Source organism: Mustela erminea, chromosome 8 (genome assembly GCF_009829155.1).
Source record: "Mustela erminea isolate mMusErm1 chromosome 8, mMusErm1.Pri, whole genome shotgun sequence".
NCBI lineage: Eukaryota > Metazoa > Chordata > Mammalia > Carnivora > Mustelidae > Mustela > Mustela erminea.
In genome coordinates, this window is record NC_045621.1 from 85884853 (window position 1) to 85898136 (window position 13284).

The 13284-nt window shown below is 37.8% G+C and overlaps 1 protein-coding gene across 9 annotated transcripts in view; it reads left to right on the forward strand.

Moving 5' to 3' along the window:
* ZEB2 (zinc finger E-box binding homeobox 2) overlaps positions 1-13284 on the forward strand; it is a 131845-nt gene that overhangs the window by 81141 nt on the left and 37420 nt on the right. For all 9 annotated transcript variants that reach the window (XM_032356191.1, XM_032356193.1, XM_032356196.1 and 6 more), the window contains 2 exons: positions 7702-7959; positions 12829-12900. In XM_032356191.1, coding sequence (XP_032212082.1) covers positions 7702-7959; positions 12829-12900 — 330 coding nt within the window. The remainder of the gene's footprint in view (positions 1-7701; positions 7960-12828; positions 12901-13284) is intronic.

The window sequence follows — 13284 nt, forward strand, 5'->3', positions numbered from 1 at the left end:
AAGGTGTTGTTGGGCTTTTTTTTAGCCTTCAAAGGGAATTATTGACTCGTGTTCTGAAGTACAGTTTAGCTAAATACTATATCCTTAGAGTGTCAGCATATTATAGATGTAGACAGAAAGTGAAGCTGAGAAAATTTCTAAGGGATAGAAGCTACAACCTCAAAAACTCAGTGGAAGGAGAGGCAAGGGGCATGTGTATTTAAACATCAGTACAATGACTAGTTTCCTTTGGTAGGAGTTAAGTAAGGTAATCAAAACCACTATGAGTTCTAGATATAGAGGAAAACCCTAATATGTTTACCTTTGTAAAACAATAAACGGCTATTAAGTCTTTGAGTAAGCAAAATTTCACTTAGAACACTGTGACCCAGGATTATGGTATCTTCCTGAAAGATAAGAGAGTTTAAAATAAAAAAGAAGAGGAAGAAGAAGAAGCAGAAGAAGAAGAAGAAGGAGAAAGAAGGAAAGAAGGAAGGAAGGAAGGAAGGAAGGAAGGAAGGAAGGAAGGAAGGAAGAGAAAGAAAGAAAGGAAGAAAGAAAGAAAGAAAGAAAGAAAGAAAGAAAGAAAGAAAGAAAGAAAGAAAGAAAGAAAGAAAAGATGAATTTACTGTTGTGAATTCTCTGACCAATCTCTGTTTTTATGATAGTTTGGGGAAGGGAGGATCCTTACTTTTATGCTTATTTGCCATTATTTGCATACTTCTTATATTAAGGAAGAGGTTTCAAGGGCGAAAGTACATAACTAAGATGTTATTACCTGCATGTGGGAACTTATCCGGAGCCCCAGCAAATTTATGGAAATTTTAACCTTTTTTTAATCACTACCACAGTGCAACTGGAAAGCTCCTCCAGGTACAGGGAAGCTGCTAGCATTTCTAGAGGGGATGAGTGGCTCCCATCTTCCCAGGATGTTCCCATAACAGGAAGCTGAAAGACTGTCCGAACTAGCCCCTCCACATCAGAACCATGGGATTGCAGAAATTCTTCTCTCATTTCACTTCATATGCATATTTTTTACATAGCTAATCTGAAATGGAAACATTTTTATCCCTACATTCAAAACTGCTTTTGTTTTATCAGCTGACATTTTACAACTCATTAATTTATAATGTGGGTTTAATGCCTTTGAATGTTCCTGGGATAAAAAATTAAAGTGACCAAGCTAGTTTGTATAAAGGCTGACTATGGTATGTTCATAGCTGTTCTTTTATAACAGTGTTTTGTGCTGGAGAGCACGTTCCATAGGGATATTTCAAACTAGCATGATCCCTTCTTTCTAGTATTAATTAATCTTGCCTCCCCAAGTGATAAAGTTATTCCCATTTTTAAATCAGGAAATTAAGGCTTATGCATTTCAGTGATACATAGTCAAATTCAGAAGAAAATTTTTGTGTGAACTTGTTTTGCTTTGTTACATCTGTCACAAGAACCTGCCCCTCATCAAATGAGAAATTGACCCTTGAATTTAGTCCTATAATCTTCATCCATCCAAGTGCAGAGGTAACAAGTTAACAGTGATCAAGAAGGGGTCTTGATGATAAATCCTCCCTGGAAAAACAAGTAACAGCATAAAAATTCTGGAAGAGTTGCTGCATCCTGTCTTCAGTAGCATTGTACCTGGAAATCGAACTTTGGGAGGAAAGAGGAGGAATAAAGGGCTAGTGTTCAGGTGAAGGGTCTTAGAATGTCCACGAACACTTACCACACATAAGGACATTTTAAGAAAGCAAGTAGGCCATTAATCCATTGGCTTAAATATAAATGATCTCCAAGCATCTAAGAGATTCAGGAAACCAAATGACTCATAAAATTCCTAAGGAGTTCTTTTAAACTTTAAGCCCTATAATCAGAAGAGACATTTTAAAAATAAGGCTACATGTGTCCATCAAGTATTAGCTGCAGGATTAAGCACACTGTTACCCATCATGGAGCTACTACTTAGGACACTTTTGCAAATTAATTTTTAAAAGAAGGCCTTACACCAAAACTGTGACTGCCATGTGTTCAAATCTTCTCTTTTTACCTGTATTTAATGTTGTGGTAGGAGACGAAGACACTAGAGCAATAGTCCCATGTTTATTTTATTTTATTTCACTTTTTTAAAGATTTATTTATTTATCTGAGATAGGGAGTGCATGATCAGGGGAAGGACAGAGGGAGAGAGAGAATCTCAAGCAGAATCCGCATTGAGTATGGAGCCAGACTCTGGGCTCGATCCCACAACCCTGAGATCATGACCTGAGCCAAAACCAAGAGTGGGACACTTAGCCGGAAGAGCCATCCAGGCACCCCTCTGGTCCCATCTTTATTTTTATTTCAGTGGATATCAGTGTTCTATACTTCACATTGTTGCCATCACACATATAAGTTTGCAGGCTCCTTCTGGCAATCTCATAGACAGGGAACATGTTGTCATTATTTTTACTCATTTGTATCAAGTTTCCTTGGATGACAGACCAAGGCCACACAGCTGGTTACATGCTGGGACTGGGATGAGAAGACAGGTCTTCAAGCTCATAATTCTGGGAACTGCCTCTTTATTTCTATTGTTTTCAAACTATTGTGGGAAACATGGGTGTATCATTAGATTCTGGTAGTTGATCACATTGGTTCTTCTATAACTTAAATCAAGGGGATCCATGAAAGTAACAATCATCATAACAACTCAAAATTAAGCAACAATCTCTATTTTGCATTGTGAAAATCCCCAAAAGTCCCGGGAATTTTCATTTCCTTACTCTGATCATGTGGAGTTTACATGTAGATTCCATTTTTCATTGGGAATTTGTAATACTGTGTGTGATTTTGTGTGGTTGTCGTACACTTGAAGGCGTGCTTTCTAGCACTGGCTTTGCCACCATCAGGCTGCAGGGACTTAGGAAAGCCACTGGACCTCACCTTCTTTGTCACATGTGGAGGGTTGACTTCAAGTGGCCTTTTAGCACTGCAGCTTTATGATTCTATTTCTCCAAATAGATAGTAAGCTTCCTGAGGTGAGAATAGTGCATCCATGTATCCTCTGGGCTTACACATTGTAGGTTTACTTAATTAATGTTTGACCATCGCATTGAAAAATTTATTGGCACACTTAGCTTGAATGGACTTATAGAAAATCATTACTGGGACGCCTGGGTGGCTCAGTTGGTTGGACGACTGCCTTCGGCTCAGGTCATGATCCCGGAGTCCCGGGATCGAGTCCCGCATCAGGCTCCCAGCTCCATGGGGAGTCTGCTTCGCTCTCTGACCTTCTCCTCGCTCATGCTCTCTCTCACTGTTTCTCTCTCAAATAAATAAATAAAATCTTTAAAAAAAAAAAAGAAAATCATTACTGACCGCCTTATTAACAACTGTCTATAATCCACATATGTAATTTTCCTTTACATCAAAAAAACAAAAACAAAAACAAAGACCAACTTGTGCTTCTGGTGAAGATGAAGTGTTACCCCTTAACGTCAGTTCTTTTTCATTTTAATACGTTAGCAACTGATATCTTGTTTGTACTCCAGCTGACAGAATAACGTAGAGAAAGCATATAAGTATGAAAAGGGGTTAGTTAGGTAACGTTGTATAGGGCATCTTCAAAACAACAGTTCTGGTATTTCAAATGTCAAGCTAATTATCAGCAATGTTTAAATGCTATGATAGGCCATTTTTGCAAATGCTGAAATTTTCCGGCAGGTATGGACATTATAAAAATGTCACATTTTGCTACTGTTCTGTTACATGTCACCAGAATAGAAAAATCTGGAAAAAAAAAAGTCATGCCAATAGACAGTAAAGAGAAACCATTATTTGTTTTGCATATGATTGTAAAATTAATTGGTATAGTGATACAATTTAGAGTATTGTTTACTTAGAAAGAAGAATAGAGAGGATTTAATATAATGCGATCTGCTGAAGTGAAAATAATGCTTATTATAGATAAACTATGAAGAATTTAAATATAGGTTTTTAGTAATGCATATTCAGATATATCTTTCCAGGCCCATTTGCTATAAAGCAAATTTAAGTATCAGCTTTATACCCTTTGGTAACCCCATATTACACATACAGTTTTAGAGAAAATGAAACTTTAATATGATTCCACATAAAATGGTGAGCCATGCCAATAATTCATATGCACTTCATATGCAAATAGTTTTATCTTATCCATCAATTATCATGTAAACATGGTATCACATGGCAAATTTCCCTGTAATACAGTACAGTACCTGTATATAATTATGGGTGCATTTTGCCAATGCAACTGTTAACACAGAATTGTAATTAATTCCTCTGAAGATTACTGGGAGAGTTTTGGATACTGATGCTGTTTTTGGACATTTATTACTGCTCTTTAGTTGGCTTTTTGCTGTGCCTCAGAGACAGATGTAAAATTAGTGTCTATTTTGAGCCAGCAAACAGTACATCTTTCCTCTTGTTTATTGAATTGCAGAAAGGAATTCTTTGGGCTCCCACTTCTTTGTGGTTTTGAAGTAACTGTCTGTTTTTCTGCCAGCCATGTAGCTCCAATACATGTATAAAATCTTGCTGAGGCTCATGCAAAGGGTGGCTTATTTGACCTAATGTAAGGACGGAATAGAACTTTGGTACGTTATGTAGGCAGTTTGATGCTTTCGAATGCTGAGGAAAAAATATGTGTCGTAAGTTCAGAAATAGACGAAATAGTCACTGCCCAGTGACCCTCATTTAAAACCAGTATACATTAGTTATCATACAAAATCGAATCTCTTCTTTGCAGAGACAAAGCTGTGTTATTAAGATCTCTTAATGCCAATGGCGATGATGGTGGGCAAAGGATGAAAACGGGAACAAATGGGAAAATGAGCTTATTTTATGCCACAATGTAAATGGGGGTAAACCTACCCTCTATTGGCCAGAATAAGAATATTGTGTGGTGAAAATTTCTCCAGTAATTACACGAGGACATCCACTGACTGGACTCGAGAGAACAATTTAAAGGAAAATCCTGAGGATTTAGAAATGGGGAGGACTAGGTGAGGAGCAGGAAGGACAAGGTCCATATTAAGGGGTTTAATTCTGATTGTCTGAAGGTCAGCCAAAAAGAGCAAGGTGAAAGGATCTACTCTGAACTCAGATACAAAAAACGAACTTTGCTATGAATTGTTTTACCTGGATTTAGAAAAAGAAAGGCGGGGGCGGCGGGGGGGCGTTGTTGGGAGTAGGATCCCAACACAATGGCTATGGGAATGGATATCCTAGTTAAAACAGCTCTGGAAAAGATGGCATACTGCTTCTGTAAGTGAACTTGACAGCAGTTATTTATTTAGTTTAAAAGTATTTACTACTATTTGTGAGCGAGAACCCTAAAGGTTGTGAAGTGTTGTTGGCCTGTGAAGGTGATGGATGCTGTACTTCTGACCCTATATGGTGAGACATGACTTCATTGTTTGTTTAGATTGTTCTGATATTTGGGACTCCTCAAGGGCTGTTCATAAATCATTTATCTCTCTCTCCTTCTCTCTCTCTCTCTCTCTCTCTCTTTTTTACACAAGAAAATATTTCAATTGTATTGCTGCAGGAACACTCACGTGTCACACGGGATATTGTGGTCCATGCAGAAAAAGACCTTAAAAGGCATGGTTTTTTTTTTTTTTCCAGGATAAAGGCCTTTTAATGCCTGTCCAGCCTTAGATAATTTTATTCACTCCTTCTGGACCTTTCTTTATTCCTCCTGGGCCCAGAGATCAGTTTTTAGGAGGTGGGTTGAAAGCTTCCCAGGCCTTAGGAGCTTTTGTTGTAGCCACCCCCCCCCCACTCTCACCAGCCCCCCACCCCCGCCCCGAACTCAGCGTTCAGAAAATTTGTAAAGAATCTTCTGCTTGTTGCTAAGAAATGGTTAAATCTCAGTCACCAGGGGGAAGAAAAAAAAAAAAAAAAAGAAGCACATTATTGATTGTACTAAGGTATATCTGGACCACACAGCTAGAGCAGAGATGTTAGAATATCTCTCTTTTTGTAGATCTGAGGGCATTACCCAGCCTGAACTTGCCTAAGCCCTTGTGGTCACACCTCTTGAAAAGGTTTTGTTTCCCCCGTCAATTGGTATTCAAACCAGGTCAGCAGATTCTGTTTGCCCGGCTCCGCTGCCGTTTTCATTTTAATTTGCACCTGTTGTGCAGTTGTTCCGAAGGCAAGTGCAGACCCGCGGATTATACAAAGATCATATTATGAGCAGATATGCACGGTGTAATCTTTTTGTCCCCAGCCTCACATGACAAAAAAAATCTCTCTCTTTTTGTTCCTTTTTTACTCCCTGGGAACCTGTCAAAGCAAACAGATATGACTGACTAAAATTTGTAACTAGACATGTTTCCAGAATTCTCCAAAAGCATTATGAACCTGACACACAATCCTTTTCATTTTTTTCCTCCTTTTCTGCCACTTTTGTATAATCCGATAGCTGGCAAGAGCCACTTGAGATAGCTCAGTTGATAACTTAGCGGAGGATTGCTTTATTAGGCGCAGAGAAATCAAAATGAACCTGAAAATTGTTTGCGCTTTTTTTTTTTTCCATGGGCTTTTTTCCCCCCTTTCTCTCTCTCCCTCTTGTTCCCATGATGTCATGGTTCTAACTTGTTTTTTTGTGTGTGTTTCTGGAGAGTTGGGTTAACAGTTCTTGGCAATCCTGTGTGTGCGTAACGGCTGGTGTGTTTCTCTAGCTGAGCTAATGCCCCGTGTTTATTACTCTAATCTTTCTTGTCTGGTGGTAAAGTGGACAATTTATGTACTAGCATGTAGGCCGAGAGCCTGTGAGGGCTGACTAATTCAGAAACAGCCACCTTCAATTGAGTTCACAGACCTTATTTACAGGCTGTCTATTTTAAGAAAAGCTACTGAGCATTGCTGGGACTGAGGGCTGCAAAAGCAGCCCGCCGGTTCTTGTGAGTTATTTTAACATTTGTGTTGGTCTTGCCTGTGTCACTTTGAAATCTTCTGTAATTATGGCACTATGAAGACATCTCAATAGTGGTATTAATGGCCCAGAAGATATGGCTTTTCCTCATTTTCTGCTTAAAAGATTGGGATATAAATGGCCTTAGCACATGACGGTTGATGTAGAAGCAACAGTGAACATTTGAGATTGAGCAGGTTTGTGGATGTGTTTGTGTATTGACTAAATAGATGGACATTGTGTGTGTGTGTGTGTGTGTGTGTGTGTGTGAGAGAGAGAGAGAGAGAGAGAGAGTGCGTGTCTGTGTCTATGGTTTCTAGGAATAAAACCACAGCTAATATAGTGAAGTCATGTCGTATTTATAGTACAACATTTTATAGCACACACTCTGTGTCACTAAGCTAATAAAATTGTCAATTGCATATCTATTTAATAAGTTTGTTTGGAGTATTGAAAGTACACTTGCCATGAGTATCTTTACATATGCAATATAGATGTATTTCTGAGGATATGTGCTACCGTTGCTTTTTAGGATTACGCGTCTTTTTAGCAAAAAAAAAACCAAACAAACAAAAAACTATTTAAAATCAGAAAGAGTACACAGTGATAATTGAATAAGAATAAAAATGCTAAAACATGAAAGATATTAATTATATTTTCCTGACATGGCTGAGTAATTAAGTTATGAAAATATTAATTATTTTCCATTTAACTAAACAATTAGGGGTGACTGATATTTTTCAACAAAGTGTTTAGAGAGTGTGTGTTCTGTGCTTTCTCTTCAGTGGTGAACTATGACAATGTAGTGGACACGGGTTCAGAAACAGATGAAGAGGACAAGCTTCAGATTGCTGAGGAGGACGGGATTGCTAACCCTCTGGACCAGGAGAGGAGTCCAGCTAGCGTGCCCAACCATGAGTCCTCCCCACACGTGAGCCAAGCTCTGCTGCCAAGGGAAGATGAGGAAGATGACCTAAGAGAGGGTGGAGTGGAACACACTTGGCACAACAACGACATTCTGCAAGCCTCTGTCGATGGTCCAGGTAAGTGTCTATGGCCACTTGGCCCCTTCCTGTGCCATCTTAAACTAATCTTGACTACCTAGTGGGACGTCCACAACCGAATCATTAAAATCTTTCTTTGCAGAATAGAGATACCAAAGCTTGTGACAGACGATGAAGTGACGGTAGCGTTATCACATTATAGCCCTAACATCTTAGGGAGAGATGATGTTTCCGTCTGGGTGTGAGTTGCCCATGAACTATGTTTTAAACACACAACAGGAAATCTTGTACCCCGGTTACAACGTGCCGTTTAGATGACGTGAGCGAGCTCTAGGCTTTCGGGACAAAATGGAAGTAAATATAAAACGCACAGCGAACATCGATTTGGAAGTTATATAACAATACAGACAAGTAACTATCAATTTAATGTAGTTTCTATGTCTGTCTGACACCTTCTATTGTAATTCAACCATCTAATCATTCCCCTTTGTTAAGTGTGAATGTGATTTCACACTTTCACCTGGTCAGGTAGCTTTCTTATTATTTAACACTTAAGTACTTGATAATGATTCCTGCTGTTTGGTGGGAGTCTCTGGGGAAGTAAAACCGATCCAAGGACAACTATCATAAAAATAAGATAAATTATGTTCAACCCAAAACTTCACATGCCACTCAGCATATGGAAATGTCTTGGTCTAAAATTCACTTAGGAGGGAACATCACTAAGGTATGAAATGATTAGCAGAATCAAAGAGAATTAGTCTTATTCCCATAAATTCCCTCTGCCCCTCTCTACTTGGTGAGGTGGCTTGCAAAAAAAAATTTTTTAATGACTCTTCCAGTTGAAACCATAGTGTCTCCTTAAATCTCTATTCCCAAGACCCAAGGAGAGCTGTCATGATTTACCCCACCTTTTTTTCCTCTAATGATATAAATAACAATAGCATTTTTATAAATAGGTGAAGTGGGTGGGAAAGGAAGTAAGAACAAGAGTCTACCTATATGCCATTGTGATGTCGCAGACTATAAAGCCTCGAACCTAGGCAGGGCAATTGTTCGGTATACTGGAAAGAGGATAATAAAAGCACTTCCACTCCTAAAGAAAATTAAATGTGGAAAAAAAAAAAAAAAAAAAGACCGATGGCAGTTTGAGTGTAGTGTATTTGTTTTTCGTTTTCCTAAATTGCCGTGCCAAGTTTTGTATTCTTTCTGTTTCCAATTTTGCTTTCGGTGAAGGTTTCTCGGATCTCAGCAATCCCACACATAAACATTTATCGTTATATCCATTAAGACTTAAGGTTTTAGATTTTCAACTATGAGGGAGAACTCAGCCAAAGATGCTTGAAAGATAAATACGTTTAATTAGGGGCAGAGGATGATCATTAAAGGAAGTCTGACTGCTGCAGAAGTCATTAACAATCTTAAATGAAATTTTTATTTTTATGATAGCCATTTACATGTATAATAAGAGCCAATGATTCTTGGGAGCAGTGTGACAGAAACAGAGTGTGGCGAGAACTCATGTAAGACATACTATTTAAATGAGCTGGTGTTAGCTATTCATATTTGTTAATGAACTAGATATGCAGGGCTATAAGAATGAATGTTCTGATGCTTTAAATTTTAATATCTAGAAATCAAGGGTAAGGACCAATTACTAGAATTTCCACCCTTAAAGGAATAATTAATAACGATATAACAAATGTACGACCCCAAACTTCTAAAAAAGAAAAGTTTAATTTTAAAAAATTAAGATCAATAATTGAAAAACAGCCAAAACAGTAATGTCAAACTGTAGGAGTTTGTGATCATGGCAGCTTTTTGTGCTGGTCATGGATCATAATTCTAAGTGTTTTAATATACAATAATCCATACGAGTGCATTACAGACCCTGTTATCACCTGTAGTTAATGGTGCCTGTGATACAAATGAACAGGCTGTTCTTTGCTCTTACCTTTATGGTAAATAAACTAGCATTCTGGAGTCACGATAATTAAATAAAATGTAAATCCCTAATCTCATTTGGCTATTTGGACCCAGAAAGTTACCCGGCTATTACCTGTCTAGTTCTAATGATTAGTAATGATTTATTGTTCTTTTTTTTATTGTTCCAAAAGTGCTCTGATGTGGTGCCTTGATGTCTAATGAAAAGAAATTGGTCTTAAAAAGCTACTCATTGTTTATCCTGACTCTCAGATAACACATTTTTCTTCTGATAAAATATTTTTCTTATTTATTGTTCAAAACACACAATATAGACAATAATTCTAATTCTGGTGCTGTTTTATTTAGTAGTGTTTTATCCCTGGTGCCTGGCTGTCTACCATCATACCCCAGCACATAGCTTGACTCTGAGATAAGCCCCCTCTCCTTTGCTCTCTCTCACATGCATTCTGTAGTTTGTCTGCAGGATGCAGGTTTTCAACTGAAGAGTGCGGTGGAGCTCTTACTGTGCCTTTCCGGTTCCAGCACAATCAAAGTTTTGTGTTTAGAATTGTCCTTGACATTCTTTCGTCCCACAATGGGGTGGACACAGTGTGCTGGAAACCATGACATCATTATCATTGACACAGACTTAAATAAATCACCTGCATCTTGGCCTCTTTCTGCTTATTCAAGGATTCTTCATCTTAAGGAAGAAAGTGTTCTTTATTTTTACAAACCTTCATCCCAAGGGTGACTAGAAAATGCAAACTTTTACAAGTGTTTTAAAAACAAATATACTATGTGGTTTTAGACCCAGTGTGCTGAGTCAGAGTTGTCTCGGAAAATGTTTAAGGTTAGGCGAGAGGCAGAGCGACAGCCAGGGTTGCCTGTAATTTAGAGAAGATGGTCTTAATCTATGGATTATTATGTCCTTCTGAAAATGGATTTGCAGGAAACGTAATTAAATAGGCATATACACAGTATTTCACATACAAACCCGAAAAGGATTAGTGTTTGATTTTAATAAATTGAGCCTAAAGTTCAAAAAAAGGAAACGTTGGTGCTCAGTGAATTGAAGCCAAGTACATTCTAGGTAAAAGTGACACCATCTCACTTGCATAATCTTTGGTAAAAGAGGGTTCTAGCTAAGGTATTACCACAGAATGCAATCCACACAGAGTGCCAACGACACATTTGTATACCCAGCATTTAATAATTTGGGAAGCAGCCATCTACTGTAACTTCTCTTTACTTTTTCATAAGAAAATGACAATGAGGAAGGAAGTACAGCAGAAATCTTGAACATTACCACTATTATGCAAAAAAAAAAAGTGCTGTTAACTGTTTTCCCCTCAGTGACTTGATCTCTCAGATGGAAAACTTATGATTCTTCTGACTCTTGGCTACCAGAAATCACATGAGATGAGCGAGGAAGAAAGACACAAAAGCTATATTTATAGCCAGTACTGAACTTCTCAGAAATACCTTAATTTAATTCCTTCTAGAGACTGATAAAAATATCAGATGAGGGAGCCTTTCAACCGATCGATTATTACAATTGACAATACAATATTGCTATATATTGAACTTCTAAATGTTTTATGCAAAGTGTCCCTGTGAAAATATTCCTTAAGTAAGAGAGAAGTCCAGGGCCAGAAACATATTTAAAGCGGTTGTACGGTTTAAACAAATACCATTCAAATGATCTGACTGTAATGGGTAGTAGCATTAAATTAGCATCTATTTATATCTGTATTTTACCTTAAGAGGCCCGGGCTTTTTTTGTTCTGATAACATAAACAGATAGGCTGCAGGATAGTACTTGTAAATCATATATCTTAATTTTGCTGTACCATTTGCTAGAACCTGTTTTTCTACCAGATAATTATGACTAGAATGAGATAAGCAAAGAATGCTCAGGATAATTTGGGAATTTACAGAGTCCTATTTATAAAGTTTCTCTTATTTTAAGCAAAATGATGATCAGAGAGGTATTTATCCTGGATCATGGTTGGTTCTCATTAGTATGGTTATTGTAAAAATATGATTTTTTTAAAGTCCGTGTTTAATTTATTTACTCAAAGCATTTTTTAAACTGTCAGCTGTCCTTCTCTGCCCTCTCACATACTCTGTAATTTGGGAGGCAGAAAATTCAAGAGCTCTCCTGTTTTTCAAATTCCCCATAATTTAAAACATTGCAATTCTGGAAAATAACCTTTTTTCACCTATGAATCTTCACCCTCAGTGTTACCTATTTTCATCTTCATCACCACCTTGAGCTCTTGCTTACTTCTATATATTTTTCTTCAGAAAATGGCTACAGTTATATGCTGGAGCATAAATGATAAGGAAGAAAGATCTTTGTGGAGTTGTAGGGAAAGGCCTAGGGTAGGTTTGTTTTAGAAGTTTACCTAAAACAGTGAAACAGGTGTTTTCAAGTACCTCTGGGATGCTTATTTTATAAACTGGGAATTTCAAGTTTTGATATGTAGAATTAGGTTTAAAAAAAAAAAAAAAAAAAAAAACGCCTGCAAAGATTAGCCCCATCGTAGCTCCTCCAAGGGGGGAAAAAGCATGAAATGTTCAACTGGCCACTAATCACCCTGAGTTACCAGAGACCCAGCAGCTGGCATGCCTCTTCCTAAGTACAAATACTTAGTTGCTTTTGACTCGTATTGAAAAAATAATATCTTTCCCCCTGTTTGTCACTAGAACTGCCACCGGAAGAAAAGCCCTTCGTTTGTCCCAAATAAGCACCTCTGTTTTTCACAGCTTGCAGTAATGCTTAAAGTAAATAAGTTCTTGTGTAGCTAGCACTATTGGAGTCATTCAATTGCCTGAACAAAGTTATTGTTTAGAGGGTTACAACAAGCCTTTTCTCTGTTTCCTTTAAAAGAATCTTCCTTGTTCCTGTGGTTGGCATGCTTAGTATAGTAAGCCTTTCTACAGTTTTCAAATGCTAAAGATAATTTTCCCCCACAGAAGAAATGAAGGAAGACTATGACACGATGGGGCCGGAAGCCACGATCCAGACCACAGTTAACAATGGTACAGGTAAGTTGTGTTTTCCACGCCAAGATCATCCTTGCCCCGTGTCATGCGGATTTAGTGAGTCAGGAAGAGAAATTCTGGCCCATGCATCGGTAGCTCCATGACTTAGCGATTAAGTCAGACATTACAGGTTGCCTGATTTGGTCTCAAAGCGGAGTTCTCTCTATTTTATTTTACTTTATTTATGTATTTTGTTTTTCTCAGCAAATATATCTTTCATTCTTAAACCCCTGATTTGCCTGTGAAAGTTAAGAAAACTGAACTGGATACATAAATTTTTTTTTTAAACGCACGAGTTGGGCAAATTTCTGGTAGTAATTTTTATTTTAAAAGACGGCATGAATAATCTCAAAATTAGAATGTAATATGCCTCTCCTGGCTACAGCT